The following is a 21,840-nucleotide window of genomic DNA, read 5'->3' as shown; positions in this document are numbered from 1 at the left end:
ATGTCATTGTAATGCAATACCATCTTGACTACCATCAGCACAACTGAGTTGGCAAGGCCTGCATGTGACTTGCGGGTAACAGAAGCACTGAACCAGCTTGCTGGCTTGATGCTTCAGGCCTCCATATGGAAGTGTTCTCGTTCTTGAGTCTGAAAGCCAATTTCTTTTGTTCTGTGGACCTAAACTCTTAGAACAGTCACTCTTTGCTAATGTCAAAGCAGTAGGAATAGTCTACATGTTATGGTTTTGCCTATCAACTCCCACAGGGTTCTGCAATTTGTCCTCTGGCATATCACCAGTGGATGGATTATTTGAGTGAGGAGGAGGCATGGGAAGCAACAATGTTCCAGGGGGTGCATTTGCTAACATGCAGAACATTAAAAAAAGATCAAGCTTTCCTTTGACCTTCCTTTAAGTCAGATATAATCAGCTCAATGTTCTAAAAGCAAACCAAAGGAATATATTTGCATGGACCTTAACTCTCCCCACTCATTGCCCTTTTGGTTGTCATTTAGGGAGTTCTTCTTTGGATAAATGTGGATAGCCTGGACCAAGCAAATAGAATTCTGTTTCTCCAATCAATGCACTTAAATTGATGAACCTCATGTCAAATCATAAACTGCTATGGAAACAGCCTTTCAGCTTCAGTGCAGGCTTGTTCAGCAAAAACAACTGAAAAGTCTCCTTGGGGTCACAGACATATTTTCACTGGTTTATGGCTACTGAATTGCTTAATAAATTAGAGGCAAGTACTTGCATTTAAGTCAACAACTTTGGCTTTATCAAGGCCAGCAAATTTAGTCTGTATGATGGTTCCATTCCTCGATCCCATCTGTGATTCCAGAAGGCTGTGATTGCTCATAGCAAATGAATCAATATCACATCTTCTGGACCAGCAGGCTAGAGGACACTCATGAAGTACTTTAGCTAGGCATGTGCAGATCTGCTGATAATAGAATTGTCCATTGTCCATTAGCTTTTCAAAGCCTCAAGCCAGTGTATCTATTATTTTTGAAGATGCTGGCACATTAACACACAGTACAGTGTTTAAATAACATGGAGACTAGAACAAAGCCCAGTCTCCTTGGTGATGTCCCTTTTTGCTACTGAAGAAGAGGATCTGAATGGATCTGAAAATCATTTGCCTAAAATTTGGTGGAATCAGGGATGGGGCTTGTGGGTTACATGAAGCCCTTCACCTCCCCTGCAAACCATCATACTCTATACTAACACAGCAATACATGCATCAAAATGGAACATCCAACCATAATAAAAAGTTCTGCCTATAAATCAGATACACTTGAGTATGCCTGACATTTAGAAATGTGACTAGTTACTTCAAGGATGCCAGCAGAATTTATTTGCCCGAACAGCTGAATGGGAAAGTATGACATTCTAGTGCAGTAGGGTCTGATCTTCACTGGATTGCATACATTAAATTAAATGCATTGAATTCTTTAGCAGAGGCATTCAGCCAGCATTTTAAATTTCTTGCAAGAGTGGAGTAATATGCTTTTTAGTCACACAGGATAAGTAACAGAGGGTATAGGCAGCATTTGTACTGCTTGCATGGGGAATGCTAAAAGAAAAATTGGAATAGCTTTTGTGATAGAAAAACTAGCTTTAAAAATGTTCCAAATTTATGGATTACTCTAGCAAGGCCTGAGTCTTACTACTTAGAAGGTCAGTTAGCATCATTCCGAGAAGAGTCAAAGATGTTTATTCTAGTTGGAGTAAGACGTGTTCATCCTGTCACTCGAGCTGGTAGAATCTACAGCTTCAATTTGCATACTTAGGGCACAATACTATGGCCTCCTAGCACTGCCTGGGGCAGGTCACATAAGAACATTCAGAGCCCCAGCTTCAACCTCATGAAAGTGTGCTGAGGTCAGTCCAGGGTTCAGAATTCAGAGTGTGCTCCCTCTGGCATGGTTCTTTCTGCCATTTTGGAGCCAGGGTGTTGTGGGGTAGGAGGCAGGGATATGGGTGTGAGCCTGCATCAACATAGGAGAAATCCCAGCAGTACCTGCATCTCCTGTCTTCGCAAGTAGAGGGGAAAGACATAGACAGCTGAAATCAGCAGAGGCTTCCCTGGATGCCTGGGATCCCACAAGATCAAGGTGTTATGGGCAACATGGTGGATGGCAAAATTTATCACCTATATAGACAACTAGAAGCTACCCCACCCCCATGATGCATTTCTGATTGAAATGGGTCAAGTTTAGGCTGTATATATAAGAATTTATCTCTTTAACATGTTGAAATGTATTATTTTTAACTGCCAGTAAAGTGGATGTTTAGGGCAGCACACCTAAAATTGTCTCATTATGAACAAATTCTAGGCAAGGAGAAATTTCTGAATGGATCTGAAAATTCTGGTTGGATCTTACTTAAATGGAAATACCAAAGAGCATAGTTCCTAGTAAAAATGGTGCTGGGGAGACATTATTAATTTTGAAAGTGGAATATTTATAAACCTCCAGAAGTTAGGGTACCCTTTGATGGATATTGCTCATACTCCTTCCACTCTTAAACTCATAGCATATGCAGTTCTCCTCCCAAACACAGCAACTGGTAATGCACTTTCTGATGAAAAGCCATCTATACACATCTCAAGCATCACAGTTTTGTTTGACTGCAGACCCTATTCCTGATTATACTGATGATTGCTCTGAAAGAAACCCACTCACTATGGGCCATTCTGCTGACTTCAGTAAAGTACTTACTGAGAGGCAGTACAATAACCTGGAGCTAGCAATCGCCTTAAGAATATGAACATACTATATAATCAAGGTTTCTCTTTTTCAAGCATCTCTCACAATGGTGGACATCTTTTCTTAGCAAAAGCTCATATTTGGGTCCAAGGGAAGATATGAGCATGTGCTAAGCAAAGATAATGATAACATAAATAAAGAGCCATTAGCAGCTTTTTGTGTAGGAAAAAACACCTTGCTCAGTACATTTTTCCATTATATAGTACAGTTATACATTTCACTGTGTTATTTCATTTAAAAATAAAAGCTAAGACCAAAGTAGATTCCACATGGACATTCCTTTTTGCTGCAGTGTAACAGCAGAGGTGATCAACCTGATTAGGACCCTGACATGGCTGGGATGGAGGCTTTAACATCCACCACCACCGGTCATGTACTGTCAAATTGGTGATCCATTTGCTTTTACAGATCACTATTTAACACAATAAATAATATGCATGGGAACCCTAATATGCATTAAAGCTACAGTGTTGTGGGGGGGGGGGTTCATCTAAATCCTACTACCCTCCATACTTGATTAGGTCTCCTATACTTCACTGAATTAAAAGAGAAATGTCCACTTCCATCCAAAATGGTTTATACACAGACTTATTTTCTCCAGCTTTTTTAAAAAATACATAAGTTGGAGTCCTATGAAGTCATCATCAAGAGGAATGCAAAAGCACATTTCTAATTTTAAAAGTCCAAATGATACCAACAACTTGTTGCAGTGGTATCTTGTACAGGTAGTTATCACATTACAAAGAGAACACAGTTCAGTACCACATCAGAGGTGTGCTCATCTTCTACATTTCTACATCCTTACATGTAATTTCCTGGCAAGAAGTTACACCCTCCACCATGATCACTGGGATTTGAGGAAATGATACAATATTGAAATAAAGAGAATAACAGATGGCAATTTTCTGCTAGTATCACAAGATTTATCTAAACAAAATTTTAATTGGAGCACTGATGTATTTTTAAAAGCCAGTGCAATGGTGTAACAAATTGGAATTGCTAAAAGCCTTTAAAATTTCATTCAGCAGACAGCAAAGCCTCAATCCAAAACGACACTTTTCCACAATTAACAACAATTTAGTAAAATATTTTCTAATGACATCAACTGCAGCAGACCATTTCTATTGATATGAGTCCCTTTTTCACATTTTTATATCCAGAAGACACCTGGGTAAAACATGAAACATCTACAAATAGAAATGTGGGCAAATATTGCTGACAAAGCATTCTTAACTTACAGTAGCAGAGAAATCCAATGCCCTGTTAAACTCGGTGCAGTAACTGAAATTGGATCAGGTACTAAAATTAAATGTCACACAATAAAACTGGCCACCACTTTATACTATTCCTACCATGGAACTTAAAGATGCAGCCTCCGTCCAGCGCCTGAGCTTTCTAAGCAATGAGGCATAGCCCTGCTGTCCGAACTCAACTTAGAAGCAAAAGTCCAAGACCCTACTCAGCAAAATGATCAGAAAAACATCCAAAATCATCCCAGCTTACCACATTTCAAAACAAATGAAGTAATACACACAGTACCATCTAAAGAGGGAAACTTGCTTAAGACGGTTAAGTCCTGAATCTAAAATTTATCAAAGTGCACCACCAAAACAACCAGATTACTTAGATCCAGATTTTCACAGGGGAAAAAATAAGGCAACAGGCTTAACATACGAGCAGCTGCTAAACAGTTTTGAAAATATGGTCAACTTAGTATTACCTGCTGTGTGTCAATGAAGTACAGGGAAAGTAAAAGACTTTTAGGACTCTGTGTTTGTTACCCATCTTGTCAACATTCAAAATCAGTTTTCAAGAGCGCTAGGCAAGTCATCCTATCTGTTAGTAATGCCTTTTATTAATGAATATTCTTAATGTTTGATTCAGACTTAGGCCTCACAGCTGTGTAGAAATAAGTTATTGAAGCCACAGTAACATCATTCCAGTGAAATAAATACACAGCTAGTTTATTTATTTATTTAAAACATTTCTATGCTGCCCCATCGCAATAAAGCCTCGGGGCGGCTCACAAAACATCAATAAATAAAACATACAATAAAACCCCAATACAATAAAACCCCAGTGCCATAAAACCTCAATAAAACCTCAGTGCATTCTCGGCTAAAAATTAAAAAAAAAAGTTGTTGTTGTTGTTAATACTACTACTATTATTACATCACACTTCTATATCATCTACAATTGTTCTCTGCGCAGTTCACAACATTAAGTCACCCATCCAGATTTCAACCCAGCCCAACCCTGCTTAACTTCCAGTATTAGGCAGGATCAGGCACTTCAGGCTATGTGGAAGCTGAAGTAGTTCTGGTTACTCCATAGATAATTCCAATTTCAACAATTCATTTAGTAAATACACAATTTGTAACAGTCCATGGTCACACTCAGAAATAGGGGTATTTCAAAGGTAAAAATATGTAGTTGAAGGAAAGGGCAGTGTAGATTGGATGGATTTGGCTAAAATGATTTTCATTCAGTTCTGTGGGGCTAAATAGATTAAGTGCATCCTAGGACTGTGATGAGAAAGGGCAAAAACTGACCCTTTTCTTATGCTCTAGAATAGAAGAGGCAGATATAGTCCCAAGTGCTCTTCTTTACTTAATGGTTGCCAATCAAGGAGAAAAATGCAACATTGCTTTACTGGAACTATTCCTGTGCTGGCAAGATGCACACACTCTTCTGTAGTAGAGGTGGGTAGCATCCAAATCTAGAATACTCCATGGTGGTCTTCATGAGTGAGGGGAATCAACAAACCCCCACAACATGCGGTCTTGCTATCCATATACTCCTTATTCAGCCTTTCTCAACTTGGTGGTACCCCCCAGGATGTGTTGAACGGTTTATAGTCCAACGTATCTGAAGAGCATGAACTTGGGGGAAAGCAATCCTCACCTCCCTGGAATCTTGCCAATAGTCTTTTCAGCAGCTCTTTTCTCTCTTGCACTCTTTTTATTCCTCCCTCTCCCCCCTCACACACACCTGACAATAGAAATTACAGACTGACTAAGGGCCAATAAAATATATTTCCTGGTACCAGCACATTCCAAGTGTCTTCCAGTGAGTACCCTTTTCCATGCCTGTGCATGGCTCAGAGTACTTTGCCTTGATGTTCTCCAGCTGGTTTTTGTGCCACATGCCTACTGTGAAAGGGAAGAAGCCAGAGTGAGAAAGGTCTCCAGGCTTTCATTGCTTTGCAGTCTGGTAGGAGTTTGCTACCCAGTCCCTCTGCTGTGAGGGCTGAGTTGAATCTTTCCTTTTCTTCTCCTAGCCAACTACAGGAGCTAAGTGCAGAAGATAAGCTGGGAAAGGAGGTAGGATTTCAGGTACAGTGGTTCCCTGCATTTCCTGTCAGTTAATGGAGCCCATGGCAGTGCCCATCTACTCTCTTTTCCCTGCACTGTGATCCTTTTGCCATTGCTGTAGCTTCCCCCCACTCCCCCCCCCCGCTTTTTTGCAAACTCTGTGCTGACAAGAGTGACAGCCTCTTCAGGGTGCCCACATGGCTGTCAAAACTCTGCTCCAGTAAATGAGAGAATTTACTAGAATCCTCACTCTTTCCAGAATCTCAGGAAGAATGAAAAAGCTGGAGAACAGTTAGATCCAAACAAACACACACACACAAAACACCACACCACACTGGACAATCTCACTGGGAAGGAGATGATCCTCCTTTCACCCACCCCATTCTGCCAGCAAAGGTTCCCTTGCAGCTTCACTTCTTGTTGACAGTTCACTGTTTGACAGCTGTCAAATGTGAAGGAAAGCAAGAAATAACCTATAAATAACTAATAAATAACTTGCTTTGTCAATGTCTATGGATGGCACCCCCTGAAATTTGACAGAAGACACTTTCCAGTGCATTGATGTGGCAAGGCTGTACATTTTGGATAGTTGGAATTGTAGAACAGTGAAATACTGAAAATGTAACAACAACAGCAACAACAGCAAAAACAATGGATTGCCACTTGGGCACTATGAAGGGGCTGTCACTGGCTCTCTCTCTGGAGATTGCAAGATGTGATGTCTGGGGAGAAAATAAGGGAAATGAGGGTGGGAACCATAGCAGTTACAAAAGAGTCTGGGGGAGACTGAGCCAGTGATAGGTGCTTCAAAGTGCCACTTGACCACTTGATGAAGTGGACAACAATATCAGTTGTCCAGGTAATTTCATCAAGAGCATCAAGAAGCCTTCCCCAGACCCACGATTGGGTCAGTCACTGGAGTTCAGAGTATACAACAATCCATTATGGGTATGACAATCTTTAAACATGTCATGGCTATGCATAATAGATGGTTAGCACAAAAAAGCCACCTTGCAGGATGTGGTCCTGACTTGAACAAATGCCAATGCATCATGGTTAATTACCCATGATGGGTTAATGTATTGCATGAATACAGGCAATATGTCTCTATGTTCCTAGTTTTGAAATAGACTGAAGATGCATATCTGAGATTGCCTTCAAGTAAAAAAAAAAGCATCCTTGAAGATAAATCATGCGGATCTAATTGAATGGCTTTTAACACCACTAAAAATGTCAAAGAAGTATTAGGGCCATCTGAAAAATTAGAGTAGCAAATCTATTTAGGCATTCCCAACGTACACTTGAGCATGGGGAACAAACTGTTTGTACATGAGAGTTTTTCAGTACTGCCCTGATCACAGAACTCAACAATAAAGTACCTGTGAAGTGTGCATTGGAATTATTGGTTTGTGACCAAGGATTATAATATCAGTTTATGGCCATTATTCCTGGTCATATAAACTATTACTGGCTTTCGGTCTTGCAGCAAAATCCTGATTTATCCATAGTAAAGCCCATGGAGAGTGAATCACATAGCGAGCAGTTGCCTCTTCAAATAATGTTTGCACCATGAGTATGCAGCCAGTTCACACTAGCATTTTCTACAGAAGGGGGATTTAACACTCTGATGATACCACAGACTTAATCCAAATCAAGAGGTCCATGCTTGCTCTTCACAATGGAAGTACAATCCCATTGGCACCAATTTCATTGTTAATACAATCCCATTACTGCTTCTGGAGAGACAAGGTTAAAAAAACTTCTTCCTTCATGTCGTGGTCCTTGCCCAAGACCCATTCCATATACATGCATGTGCGTGCGTGCGCATGTGCACACATGCGCCTGTGTGTAAATGAAGCAAATAAGGGTTGAAAACATGAATAAAATCTAGTTTAGCTCTTGCCATCCCATTGTTCTTTCCCTGTGCTGTTTAATTATGCAAATATAATTAATTATATACACTTACTTCTTAATAGTATGAAGAAACACTTGCATACAGACCAGTTTAGTGCCCAGTGCAAGCAAAAATTTCAGGTGATGTGAAAGGAAATAACAAACATGCTGCTTAAATAAACATTTTTACTCTGATTATATTCCTCTTGCAAGTGTCTTTGAGCTTTAGAAAGGAGAGATACAAGTCTTTAAAATAAAATATTCTTGAAAAGAAATGAGCCAGCCTACATACAAACAGTCAGTCATTTCACTCCATGATTTTATATTTGCTACTGAAAAAGAAGTAGACATGTCAAGCCTTTATTGTTACCAAGAAAAACTACTGATTCAGTGTGTGTATGTGTTTTCTTCCTTCAAAAATGTTAGTAACACTTTTCCTGGAAATACAAAAAGTAATCCTGTGACTTCCAGATTCAGCTTTTAGACTTACATTTCAAACCCAGAATGATTCCTCTCCTAAAAAAAAAAAAAAAAATAGAGTGAAGTCTCAGCCCCACTGGCCAAATCCAGCCAGCCAGAAATTCCAGATGTACTCTCAGGGGTTCTCCTCACAGCCATGCTCCTTGACATCCCTCGCCCCTTTGCTCCAGCTGCCTTTCATTTGGAACTATCCAAAACTATTCAAAAAAGGAGAATACTTCTCTCAAGGCTTGGCAATTTTGCCCCACCTGAATACTTCTCTCAAGGCTTGGCAATTTTGCCCCATCGCCACACTCCACTAAATGCAGCCCCCATAAGCTTATCTGCAATGCACTTCAGCTGGCTGAAAGAGAGTTGATATCCCCTCTGAGGAGTCATCCCAGAGGAACTGGGTTGGATTCAAATGCACTTTGTAATACATGTGTAGTTTCCCAGGAGTTAGTCTTTCTCCCATGTTGGAAAACCATTCCTTTTATTTATTTTTTGTGTATGCGTTTTAAATTTCATTTCCCCAAGGAGCTGAGTGTATCTTCTTTGGTTGCTATTTGGCATATTTACTTTTGGTCTCCAGGCCGTCATAAAGATGAAAGAAGATTAAGTTTCCATCCTGTACAAGTGTTCTCAGACGTAAGTTCCAAAGAATTCTGCAATACTTACTAACAGTCCAGTTCATGTTCAACCTGTACATTTCTTTTTTTTTTAAAAAAATGGTATTGATGGGAGATAGTTCTGTAGGCCATGAACCCTCAGCAACATCTCATAAGGGTTTCTGTGCTCCTGAGAATTGTGGGGATGCACTGCATTCGTTATGGATGGATTTTAGAGGAAGGAGTCAGCATCTCCTTATGAGATTTGTTATGGTGCAAACATCCCTACTGACCTGTAATGTTTTATATAAAATAGAAGTCCTGACCCTTTCTTGAACAAATACAGTTTGACTTTCAAGATCTCACATACACACATTACCTCTGTGCCAAGGTTACTGTATGAATAATATGCTATTGTTACAATGTTTTTATTGTAGCCTGAAGGAAATGTTTTAAGAAGAGATTGATTTGGAGGGATAGTTAGAAATACATATTTCCAGGCAGTAGCATGTCATTTAATGTTTTATGAAAAATTAGGCTGATACAATATCATTCATCTTTCCCATTGTTACTGGTAAGGTAAAGGTTTCCCCTTGACGTTACGTCCAGTCATGTCTGACTCTAGGGGGCGGTGCTCATCTTCGTTTCCTAGCCGAGAGAGCCAGCGTTCATCCGCAGACAGTCTCCGTGGTCATGTGGCCGGCATGACTAAACACCGAAGTGCACGGAACGCTGTTACCTGCCCACCGAAGTTTTACCTTTTTATCTACTTGCATTTGCATGCTTTCGAACTGCAAGGTTGGCAGGAGCTGGGACGGAGCAACAGGAACTCACTCTATTGTGTAGATCTGAACTGCCGACTTTTCGATCAACCAGCCCAGCAGTACAGTGGATTAAAGCACTGCACCACCTGCAGTCCCCCATTGTTATTGGTAGGTGATAATAAATTATGCCCTAGAAATTATAATTGCAACTGCCATTTGACTAAAGAAGTCCTAGTTGATTAATAATGATTCAGTTGATCCATCAGTTAGGGGTAAAATCCTATGGCTAATAGAGACTACACAGCCATAGGAAAGGTTGGAGCCCCAGTTCCAACCTTAGAAATGGACTCAAAGTTCAGAGGCAGGACACTGCATCCTCAGAATGCCCTCCTTCTGCCCTCACAACCAGTGGAGGAAGAACTGTGCCAGCTACAGCTCTGAGGTCAAAAGAGTGACCTTGGAAGCAGCCTTTGGTGGGCATTCTAGGAGATGAGGAGTGGAGAAGTCTTTCTCATGAGCTGTGACAAATGATTTAGGTGGCCAAGTCTTTTTCAGAATGAGAGATATGTAGAGATGACCTTTGCCTCCACTCTTGATAGCTTCCTCATAATCATCTGAGTTTGGATGGGCAGCCACATCAGATCATGTTCTCCACCTGCATAACTTTGCATATATGAAAAATAATTCCAAAGTAACTTTTTTTGTATTCAGATTCATCACTCAGTAGCATCAAGTTAAAAGACATCAATTTCTCTTGCTGATTGTGCTCATCATGGGCAGTTTTCATAAGTACAGTTGAACCTTGATTGCTGTGGGTTTAACTTTTGCAGATTTGATTTTGTGAGTTTGCCATCAATAATTAAATGGATTTTTTTTTTTTTTTGGTGCCCTACTGCAGAAAGTTGTCATCGCCATAGAGAGAGAGGGAGCAAAAGAGGAGATCATGCCTCCAGAGCATGCCTTCTTGCCCCACCCATTTGGAGAGGGAATTCTCTGGCATTTCCTTGGTAGAAAGAGGAAGCACTGGTGAATAAAAAGGATGGTGGGACATGAGAACATAAGGATGTAATAAATGAATAGGAGCCCTGCTGGAGCAGACCAAGGTGGGAGAGAGGGAAGGAGAAGCAATCCAGTATACACATGGTCAACAGTATTAAGAGTTAAGGTTTGAGGAAGGCTGGAGATATTCATATTTTTTCCACTTTCGAAGGGGTTCTGTGCCCCTATCCTCATGAATTTGGAGGGGCAACTGTACTAGAAATGATTGTTGAACTATTAAAATCTGCTTAAATTAACTAATTCATCTGGGGTAAGTTTTGAGCCAAACACTATCTTTGTAATCAAATCTTCTGATCAATCAACTAAATCCTGCAGCTCTAGGCTACAATCCTAAACACATCATTACACACCCCATTGATATCAGAAGAATTTACTTCCGACACAACATGCATAAGATTGCATTGTTCATTTTGGTGCACCGTTTGCTGTAACAGTTTTATTCAAGTGAACTCAAGCATGAACATTGCTCTATGGATCGTACAGATATTCCAAGTTTTAATTTGTGGAATGTTTGCAATATTTTCTTCAATGTCACCAATTTTTTAGAAGTTCTAGTTTAAAAGAGCTGTCTCTCAAAGCTCTGTGTTACATTCTGCTGGAACGTATAGGACGGGGTCAGCAACCTTTAACACTCAAAGAGCCATTTGGACCTGTTTCCCACACAAAAGAAAACACCAGGAGCTGCAAAACCCTTTTGACATCTAAAATGAAGATAACACTGCATATATCATTTTTACCTTAATGCTATGTATATCTTCATTATGATTTAGCTGCAGGTCACGAAAAACTGTTATTTTTAATCTTACATTATAAACTAGTAGGACTCCTTTCATATTTTGAATAGGAGAACAGCTTCCTGAAGAGTCAAAGTCAGTGCTAAAGGGCTGCGTGCATTAAACAGCAAACCCCATAAGTTCATCAGCAGTAAAATCAAATGAATCTACCCACATATCATTAAACATTTGATTTTCTTCAGAAACTTTTCTTCGATTTATCCATGGTTGGCCTACCAGGGGAAGTTGCAGATATAGGTGTGTTTAGTGACTGATTAACAGATAAACAGTCAAGTGATGTGAATTGTGACAGGTCCCAAGCGCAGCTTTTATCATGCAGAGGAAGGAGATTACATTTGGACAAAGAGAATCTTTTCAGCAGCATTTAGTGTAACATGAGAACCTGCAGGAAGCTTGCTCCACTCCTTCCCTGCACAATAGCAGAGCGGGGCATTCCTTACTGGTTGCCTCATCATCACCTATTGGTATTTTGTAATTCAGAGCCTCGGTTGCAGATTGGCGGCTGTGCCGGTGCGTGTTTTGAGCGACAGAGCTGCAGCAAGGGGATTCAAGAGCCATGTGCGGCTCCGGAGCTGCGGGTTGCCGATCCCTGGTATAGGATATGCACTTAGACTACAATCTAAGGAGTAAGTCCTGCTAAACTTAATAGGGCATACTTTGGAATGGTACAACATGTAATTACAGTGTTTAATTATTTCCTGCTACTTCTTCCTCAGGAGTGAGGACTAGCTCTTACAAACAGTAGATAAAGAATGTAAGCTTCATCTAGACTACCACCTCACGTGCAGTTAAGGGAATTATATTCCACAAAAAGGGTAAGCAGTGAAGCCATTTCACTACCTGAAAGTGGAATTGTGAATTTGCCAGACAGGCAATTATTTTATTTAACCTTCATCAAAACATTCTGGACACCCATTTAATGGGAGTTTTAGGAAGAAGAGAAACCAGTGATAGCCCAATTATGATGTTGTGTTGCTCTAGTCTTGGCTGTCCTCACATGTTTCTGTCAACTTGTACTCAGGAATGGTGGTTTTGGAATGAAGATGAGAGTCTCCTATGGGGACCTGCATGGATACAGGAGGCTCCTCTCTTCAGAGAATGTGTGCAAATGCACAAGGAGGGGGCAAGACTACAGCACCCCCCTGCTCATGCAGTTAGTATGTGAGAATGCAGCTACTCTGGCAACCAGCTTCTGAACCACTGTGGATCCGTTCGATAAGGAATGCAGGAAGATGGATGGCTTGTTCAGGATGAGCACCCATGCCCCGACAGCATGCCGTGATGCTTTTTATGAGGATGAAAAGGCTCTCTTTATTGAAGGAAGAAATTGACTTAAAGTCCAAACCACCATGTAGCTATTCACAAATGTCAACTGAAAGCTAGCAAATAAGCGCCACCCATTACATTGGGATGCCAAGTGAAATTCAATCAGAGTGTTGAAATTTGGTCATATTTTCCTCAGAAATGTGTTTTACTCCTCTAGGCAGGTCTCTATTGTTTCAGCAGGTGTAAAGTATGGACTGAGGACAAATTTGCAGCTGTCAGAGATAGTGAAAAACCTAAATGCTATTTAATGATATTGACTGAATATTGTGAAATGCTAGAACCAAGCAGAAATGGACTATGCAGCTTTTATGGAGCCTCTCTTCCTACTTCAAAACATGCCCATTTTGGGGGTGATATTTCCACATCATATATAAATATAATAATTCATCAGGGCAAAAAAGGCACAGAAGCACAAATGCCTTAATTTTGCTTGACTCCTACATAGACTCAGATTATAATTCCTTACATTTGCAATGCAATTTTAGGGCATATTCTTAAAGCCATTTTAAAACATATATAAATTAAGTTTCATATCATCATATAGCCAATATTTCGAAAGTCAAGTCAGTGTGATGTCGGACTGGGACTTAGGAAAATCCATGTTCCAGTCCCTAATCAACCATGACAGTCATTGGGCACCTTTCGGCCAGTCACTGACTCTCAATCAAACCAACCTTATAGAGTACTTAGGCAGATGAAATGGAGATAAGGACGGTCATGTATACTGCCTTGGATTCTTGGAGGAAAGGCATAGTATAAAAACACACGCTAATATGTCTTACGTTTTCATGGAGGAGAGAGAGAGAGAAAGAGAGGGAGAGAATTTGCTACACTTTTGCACATTCATTTCAGTCTCACTAGATGATAGAGAAACAACTTCCTAATGCTAGGAGCACTCTGCCATCTGGTGGATGCCGTTTTGTCTGCAATCTTTTGAATGGGCTCTTATAGCGCAACACTGTACATGTCTACTTTGAAGCACATTCCATTGAATGCAATTAGGCTTTCTCCCAAGTAAGAGTCTATAAAATTGTCATGCCTATTTTTCCTGTGAAAATATATCATTTTAAAATACCACTCCTCTGCCAGTTACAGTATTCCTGTTATTATTTACATCTCTTTAATAATAGAACTTTGAGAATTTGTAGATGATTAGCTAACTGGCCGGCCGGCCTGCCTGCCTGCCTGCCTGCCTGCCTGCCTGCCTGCCTGCCTTCCTTCCTTCCTTCCTTCCTTCCTTTTTGCCAAGTTTTAGAAATGGCATTATAAGCCAATGACATAGAAATAGTAGGAAAAACTATTATGCCATGTTCTATTTAGTATCTTTTCATCATTTTTTTAAAAATATGTGGCTTTAGTCCTGTAAGTGTTAATTATCTTGACAGACATCGATTGTGAACTGAAGCAAGCTTTCAGGTTGTTTCAGACACCTAGATAGCATTGCATGTCCATTACTAAATACTGACAAATGCTAGGCTCAGCAGTCATTCTTAAATTGCAACCTTAAATAGAGAGCAAGTCAAATTAAACTCTATAAAGGTTAAGTCTGACTAGATATGCCTAGGTTGTCATGTAAAGATTTCCTGAAATGTTGCCTCTTCTCTCAGAACATCTACACAGTGTCAAATCTCTCTTCAGAATTCATGCAATTCACTGGCTTCTCCTTGTTGATCTTTTTCTGTATGATTATCAGCTGTAAGTGCAGTTTGGCAGAATTTAAGTCCATCTGGCTTTATGGCCCAAATCCAATATAAAGTTAAGTATTTCTAAGCTCGTGGAAATAAATGAGCTTAAACATGACTAGTTTTGTTGTGAATTTAGATCTATATCTTTTGTTCTTCTTTGCTATATTTTTATTGTTGATTTATTTAAAACAAACAAACAAATAAATATTGTTTGTTTTTTTAAAAAAGCTTGTTATAAACTTCGCATGATGAAGAATGATACATTGATTGTAGAGGGTTTGTATCAAAGTTACTGATGAAGCCTTGTGTTTCATGGGGTAAGAAGGGAACAAAGGCTATGCAAATGGTCAAGAGAGGGTCTTCAAGTTTTTTAACAAGCATTGCATTTCAATTGAACAGTTTTATTGTAAAAGTAAGTCCCACTGAGTTCACTGGGATGAGCTTCCTACTACATGTTCTTGGGATAAGATTTCTACCTTAAGGAAAGTTTGACTTCCAAGGGACATTGCTAATAAAATTGCAGTTGTGTCTGTCTTTGTGGCATCCTTTTAGAAAAATACAGTCACAGGGATGACTCACTTGTGCTTGTTTAATGTTTGATAACTGTGATATCAAGTAATGATCGTCCATGTAGGAATGGACCATCACAGATTGAATACCATTTTCAGTCTAGGAAATGTCCATATCAGCTGACGGCATCGCAATTGCTGTGCTTTCCAGAAGCAACCCCATCGGTCACAACTGTCAATCACATGCTGAAGACTAGAGTAATTAAGTCATGTTTGTCCATGAACCAGCCCTTCGATGATGCTTTTCTCTTTTTATTTGGGGGGGGGGGGGGGGGGGGCACGGAATCAATTGATAAAGGCCTTGACTGTGATTTACACTGTTCCACTTCTTCTTTATATATTATTTACAGTAATAAATGTGAAACCATGAGAAACCATATAGTAAATGCATTGACTTATCTGCCTCAAGACATGGTTGGAGTGATATTACCTGCTGTGCTTTTATTACAGCCAACATATTACACCAAGATTAACATTTCTGGCCATTGATATTACACAGATGTCCATTCCATCTCTGTGATGCTGTCAATTGTAAAATTCATAGCTAAGATGCTAAGACATATGCATGCATAAAAGCTAAGGTTCCCATCTGCTTCTTGAAAATATATGCTATCATTTTTGACTGATAGCAGCACTTAGGCAAATGGTATTTAGAAAGGTTGAAAGAAATCCCCAATTCATCTTCATTAATTGATATTAATATATAAACACCCAAAGAGATTCATTACCTATTCCACAAGGCAACCACGTTTTATAGCATGATGGTGGTAGTGAGAAAAGGACAGAAAAGAAAGGTTCCATAAAGTTATTCAGTTAGCTATCACTACCAGAGGAAAACATAATATTAAATTAAATTAACACTGAGTTATTAATATTAAAATGTAATGAATGTCTGCCCATCTTTCCCTGGTCCAAGTTCAACCCTGCACTATAGTGACTATATTATAATACAATATTTTAATTATCATATTAATGATATTGTGTTAAAATGAAATATGGGACATCTAGATTAATTACTATTTAATTTCATTCTCTACATTATGGGCACATGATGCATAGGCAACTGGGGAGAAATCCATTGATGGGATAGGGAATAAATCCATAGCCTACTTTTCCATAGCAGCCCCAGATTGGACTGAGCTGTTTGTAGACAGTAGCTCAAGTGTCAATGTTTTATGAATACCTAAACATTGGTTTAAGTGTTCTGAAAATCAGACAGGCTAAAACTCAGAATGAAATACAGCAGTGACAACTGTCTTGTAAACTGAATGTTCACCAATGGTGAACAGCAATGATAAAATATATTGGAAGGGGAAGGAGATATAGTTTTCCCTTGGCACCAATTAAAATAAGAATGGTGTATTGAAAGCCAGTACATCCTCCTTTCATGTGTAGCTAAGGCCCATCCATTGACGCAAATAGGAACTCTCCTGCACCTTTTTCTCTGACTCCTCGACTGGCTTCCAATCCCTTCCCATATTCAACACTAATGTCTGACCATTAAAGCGCTTCATGGCATCGTTCCAACCCATCTCTCCCATATTTTCCAGGAAATTTCTGTCATTCTCCAATACTTCCACTGTCATCTACTCTCTTGCTGCCTCTTATTCCAGAATATGAATGTGGTACCATATCACCTCCTTCCATCTGTCCTTCCTTCAAATTCATCCTAAAATCCTAATTTTCTTGAGTCTTTCACATAAACTGAACATCTAATTCCAACAGCAGTAAAGACAAACTAGCTGGTACTGCATTTGCTCAGATTTATTTATTATTGCCCAGATCTTTCCCCACCTTCCAGGTCATCCCAGACCATGCTGTCCTATCATATCCCCTGTTTTCCTCACTCTCAAATTTCAGGTTGTAAGATCCTTGGGACAGGGCTCCATCTTTTCTTATGTACTAATGCACCATGTGCACATTGAAGATGATGTTTAAACGAAAGATTGCTGCATTGAGCCAATAGATTCATGCATTGCTTTCTCTCTGTGAATATTCATTGGACATTAAAATCATCCACTGTAATGTCAGATGATAGCTCCACTTTCTACAGAGCATCTTATTGTTCTAATTCTAAATCCTTTGTGAGCCATGCGACGATTTTTTCCTCACAAGTGGGATAGAGATTTATAAAGTTGGTGAATTGATAATGTAGTTGCGTTCATTTGTTTTGCTGGTCTGCGATGACCTTTTGATCCAGAATATTACAGCATGTTTATTACTCCATAGCATTTTCCCTCCTCTGTATCCTTAAAGATTATGTGTTCTTATTTATATTTTGAGTGGCTTGTAGTTATTCATTTCCAGATCTTTCACAGCATATACCTAATAGTCCTTTACTATGTGAACTGCTTATTGATTCTCCAGGTCTTGACAGTGTATCTATTCCTTGAAAGAGATAACAAGGTTCATTTCTTCAGAGCTTTCCCTCCCTCTGCTCCAGAAAAAGAACTGCATGAGTGAGGAAAACACACTCTGTGCATGTTCAAAAGCCTTTGCAGTTTAGTCAGATTCACATATCTAAGGACTATGAAACAAATTTTAGATTGCAATTAACAACAGAAACAGTGGATTCTGCATGATCCCCGTGGATGGAGAAAGATCCACTAAGAAAAAGAGCAAAAAGCACTTTGCATTCACAACCAAGCAGAATGTCATCTAAAAGGTTACTAAAAGGTTCCAGTGTCACCTGTCCACACTATTTCCATAGTATCAACAAAGAATTCTGTAGTATGTTGCAAGGTTTAAGGGGCATGTAATGACAAAGTTTGTTGCCTGCAGACACTAATGCTACAAGATAATGGTGAGCCTGTAGGATTGAGTCATGACTGTCTATTAACACCAGTTTCATAGGCCTTACAGCTCCATGCCAACTGGAAGAGGCAGTTGCATTCATGTTCTGCTTGTGCCTTCCTGTGGGACCATTTTATTGGCCAATGTGGGAACAGAATGCTGGACTAAATAGGCCCCTGGTCTGCTCCACATCTTTATGGCCTGATGTTCTTAAAATGCCAAAGCTCATAGTTGTTTTTGTTATAATCTCTCAACACAATGTTCATTTTTATTGCAGGAAGATGCACTTGGCTATCACATCCCTGTTGGGTATGTGATTAGATCCCTGTGGACACATCACCACTCTTGTTTTCCCTCTGTCCTGGATGTAAAGGTCTTAGAATCTCAGAAAATGACAAAATGCCACACATTTCTTAAAGTAAGAATAATGAATTGTAATTCTAATAATCTTAGTTGGATGTAATATTCTGGCCAGGTCAGCACCTCAGTGGATGTCTCCTCCACACCTACCACACAGATTCATTTTACTTTTAATTTTTAAAATTTATATTTCCCTTTTTAAGATGTATCTTTCCAGTACAAGCCAAAAGAAATAAGTCCATTGTTTCACAAATTAAAAAACCTTCACCTTGCAATTCCTCACATTTCAAGTCCTAGCTTTACCACCAGTATTGGTAAAGGAGGAGGAGACATTGGAGGAGACCCTAGTAAGCCGGGTTTCTTTTTTTAAGGCAATAAAGCCTTCTATGATTGCCTTGGTTATTTATTTATTTATTTAGCTCATTATGCCCCTCATTTGCATAATGCCAACCACATTGCTCTGTCAAATCCAGCCCCTACGGAGATTTGTACTCCAGCCAAGGAAGTTGATAGTAAATACAGTAATTTCAGATATGATTCTACCATCACATTATTTTTGCTACTTGACCCTTGCAATAGCTGCATTGTGCCTATTAACGACATCTACTGGAAAACCCTCTGAACCTTACAAAAGACAAATATCAAGATAATGCCAAGCAAGAGAAGGAAAACTAGTCACATGGGCACACTGTAGATGCTAAAATTTCATCTGAACTGATGGAAGGCAAGACTGCTCTTGCAGCAAAGCAATGCTCCCTGTAGCAGGGATATTGGATGGGCAAGAGCCATTTGTGCACTTATGCTGTAGTTGCTACTGAATTAGTTTCCTCCCCAAATTTTTAAAAAAAGTGTTCCCCAAACTGCTCTGATTTATTGACAGAAGGATGGGCAGCATAATTCTAATATGGAGAATTGCAAAAAGGAAAATGGCTGATCAGTGTCTCATGCAGCAATTGCTGTTCAGACCCAACAATCCATTTGCAGCTATTTTGCTCTTTCCTCAAGCAATGTCTTCCTATGAGCCCTTTTAGGAAACCGAGAGAGACCTCGAGGGCTGAGATAGCCTTGAGGACAGATGTCTCTTTTAGCAGGAGGCATATGTTGGAATGTGGGCTTCTGAATGACAAAGACTAAAGCAGCAGGCAAGCTTGGCATGTATGGCCTTATGCCATGTGCAACCAACCACCATTCCTTAGGACATGACCCAGAAGGGGCACTTGGAGGTGATCGCCCCACTCTTCTGGCCCCTGCTGTGCACATGGGCTGTTCTGCATGAAACCAGCACTGCCCTGTGGCACAGAAGGCTGTTTCTCAACACCCTTCCTTAATTGTGTTCAGAGGAAAGGTGAGGAGCTTTGCAAGGACTTTTCTGTGGCAAGGTGGAAAGGGTGGTGGAATTGAGAGAATTTAACTGCTAGTTTCCTATTACCAACACAGAGAGAGAGAGAGAGAGAGAGAATCTGCAGAAAGCCCTCTCACCAAATGACCCCATCTCTTGGGAAGAAAATCAGTCTTTCTCCCTATCCCCAATACCCCAAGGGATTGAAGGGCTGGGGTATTATTTTGTCACAATAGATATGGAGGTAAATAACACACCCACCCACTCAGGCAAGGATCCACATGGGCCTCAGATCCAGAGCAGGGTGGAGTCCTCCAAACAACACAACCAGCCACTGCTGCAGCCAACCTTATGTAATACATAATACAAAGAACCAGAGTGATATCCTTGAAAGCTCAAGTCAATTTGCAAACCGACTAGTACAATCTCATTCGAAGGGGCTGGAGCAGCAAGGGACCACCCTGAGCAGGTGATAGAGCAACCCTCCACCAGAGGCAGATGCACTTAGGTCAGTGCACACTCCTTTGTCCAATTTCCTTTCCCCGCCCCCCTGAATGCCACCAGCTTCTCCGGAGGGGTTGAATGCCGAAGTCATGATCCCACACGCACACTGCCTTGCACCTGCTAGCCCTCCCCACCATCCAGGAGCCAAGGGGTGCCGAAGAGATGATCCAGAGGAACAGAACACTAATTACTCACAAGCGTTGGTGACTGCAAAGCTGTTGGCCACCTCCAGGTTGTCGATGTGAGGTGACAGTCGGAACTCTGAAGTGGAAAACTGAACCATTCCTACCCGAAATGCACTGTACTCCTGATCGGCTCCTCTGGGGAAGAGCCCCCCTGTAAGATGACAAACACACATAAAAACAGGACAAGAAGCACACACAGAGAGAGGGTGTCAATTTTGCAGGCTTGGCAGCTGCACTGCCTGTTACAGCAAAAAGATACCTTCTTTTCCGAGCCCTGGAACTTCCCTCAGATTGGACTGGCCTCCAGACTCATTGATCCTAAGGACGATATTCTAGCCTTGCATCTCAGCCATACCTTGCCGTCTCAGATACTGAATACCCCGGCATGGTGGGAGGGGGAGATCAGTCTGTGGATCTCCCACAGCATGCTGCTTTCTTTCCACCAAGAGCGTAACCAGGTCCTTTCAGTGCAATTGTGGGGCTGTTTTGTGTTCCCCTCTATTCAGTTTGAATGGGAGATAGATTGCACCTTTGCAAATGTCATCCGTACACTGGTTAAGCTGAAGTGCTTGGCATGTTTAAGTGTTCGGACCGGTTTGGCCAAAGGAGTTGCGTTTAGAGGGAAGGGAAAATAGAAGATGGGACGAAAGGGATTTAACATTTTATGGAATAATAAACGTAACAGAAAAGCACAAATGGAGAGGAGGAGACGAGGAGTTGATCTCAAATGAAGGCACTTTTTGCATCCATTCAGTCCAGCGCAGAAGGGATATAGCCTTAAATCGAGCCTTCTCCGCGAAGTGAATGGATGCAAAAAGTGTCCTCGTTTGAGGAAGAATTCTTAGGGGAGGATAGGGGCGGGGGGAGGCAAAAGGCTGCTTCCAAAGAGGACACTCACCTATTTGTATGCCGTTCGAGTAGACCCCCCAGATGAGTCCCCAAACCAAAGGAGCCAGGAAGAGAGAAATCTGCCGAATCTTTTGCATTGCCATGAAAAGTAGAGCATCCACAAAGCCACAGAATATTCCTTCGCTGCTGCCGGCGCCGCCGCCTCTCCTCCTCCTCCGCCTCCGCCTCCTCTCCTCCTCCTCCTCCTTCTTCTTCCGTGCCCGTTCCTCGCTCAGCAAATTAGATCCTCTGCATCTTGGGCAAGCGGATGAAGGACCCAAGCTGGAAAGGAGCCCTCAGCAGAGAGAAGGGGGAGAAAGAGGAACAGAAAGGGCTGCGGGGGGGAGGAAGCTTTGGCCCGCTGCTGCAGTGGTCCCGAGGCCAGCCCCAGGAAGGAAGAGGCGCCTGGAATGCGGGGCTCGGTGCTGCTGCTGCTGCCGCCGCCGCCGCTGCCGCTGCTGTAGTCCCGGCGCTTCGGTACATCCAGCTCCTTCTCAGGCAATCCCACACATTCGCCCCTCTCTGC

At 41.0% G+C, this 21,840-nt stretch overlaps 1 protein-coding gene across 3 annotated transcripts in view; it reads right to left on the bottom strand.

The window, feature by feature from the left end:
- GRIA2 (glutamate ionotropic receptor AMPA type subunit 2) overlaps nucleotides 1-21,418 on the bottom strand; it is an 82,706-nt gene extending 61,288 nt beyond the window's left edge. For 2 of the 3 annotated variants that reach the window (XM_044430693.1, XM_044430695.1), the window contains exons 1-2: nucleotides 21,325-21,412; nucleotides 20,437-20,577 (exon numbers count right to left, since the gene is read on the bottom strand). In XM_044430693.1, the coding sequence (XP_044286628.1) occupies nucleotides 20,437-20,577; nucleotides 21,325-21,412 (229 nt within the window). Of the gene's footprint in view, nucleotides 1-20,436; nucleotides 20,578-21,324 lie in introns of all 3 variants that reach the window. The other variant, XM_044430694.1, reaches the window with a different exon arrangement.
- Nucleotides 21,419-21,840: the final 422 nt, after the last annotated feature.

Source organism: Varanus komodoensis, unplaced genomic scaffold (assembly GCF_004798865.1).
Source record: "Varanus komodoensis strain SLA01 unplaced genomic scaffold, ASM479886v1 scaffold21, whole genome shotgun sequence".
Lineage (NCBI taxonomy): Eukaryota > Metazoa > Chordata > Lepidosauria > Squamata > Varanidae > Varanus > Varanus komodoensis.
Note: the sequence above shows the minus strand (reverse complement) of the source record. Positions and strands in the feature narration are given on the sequence as shown.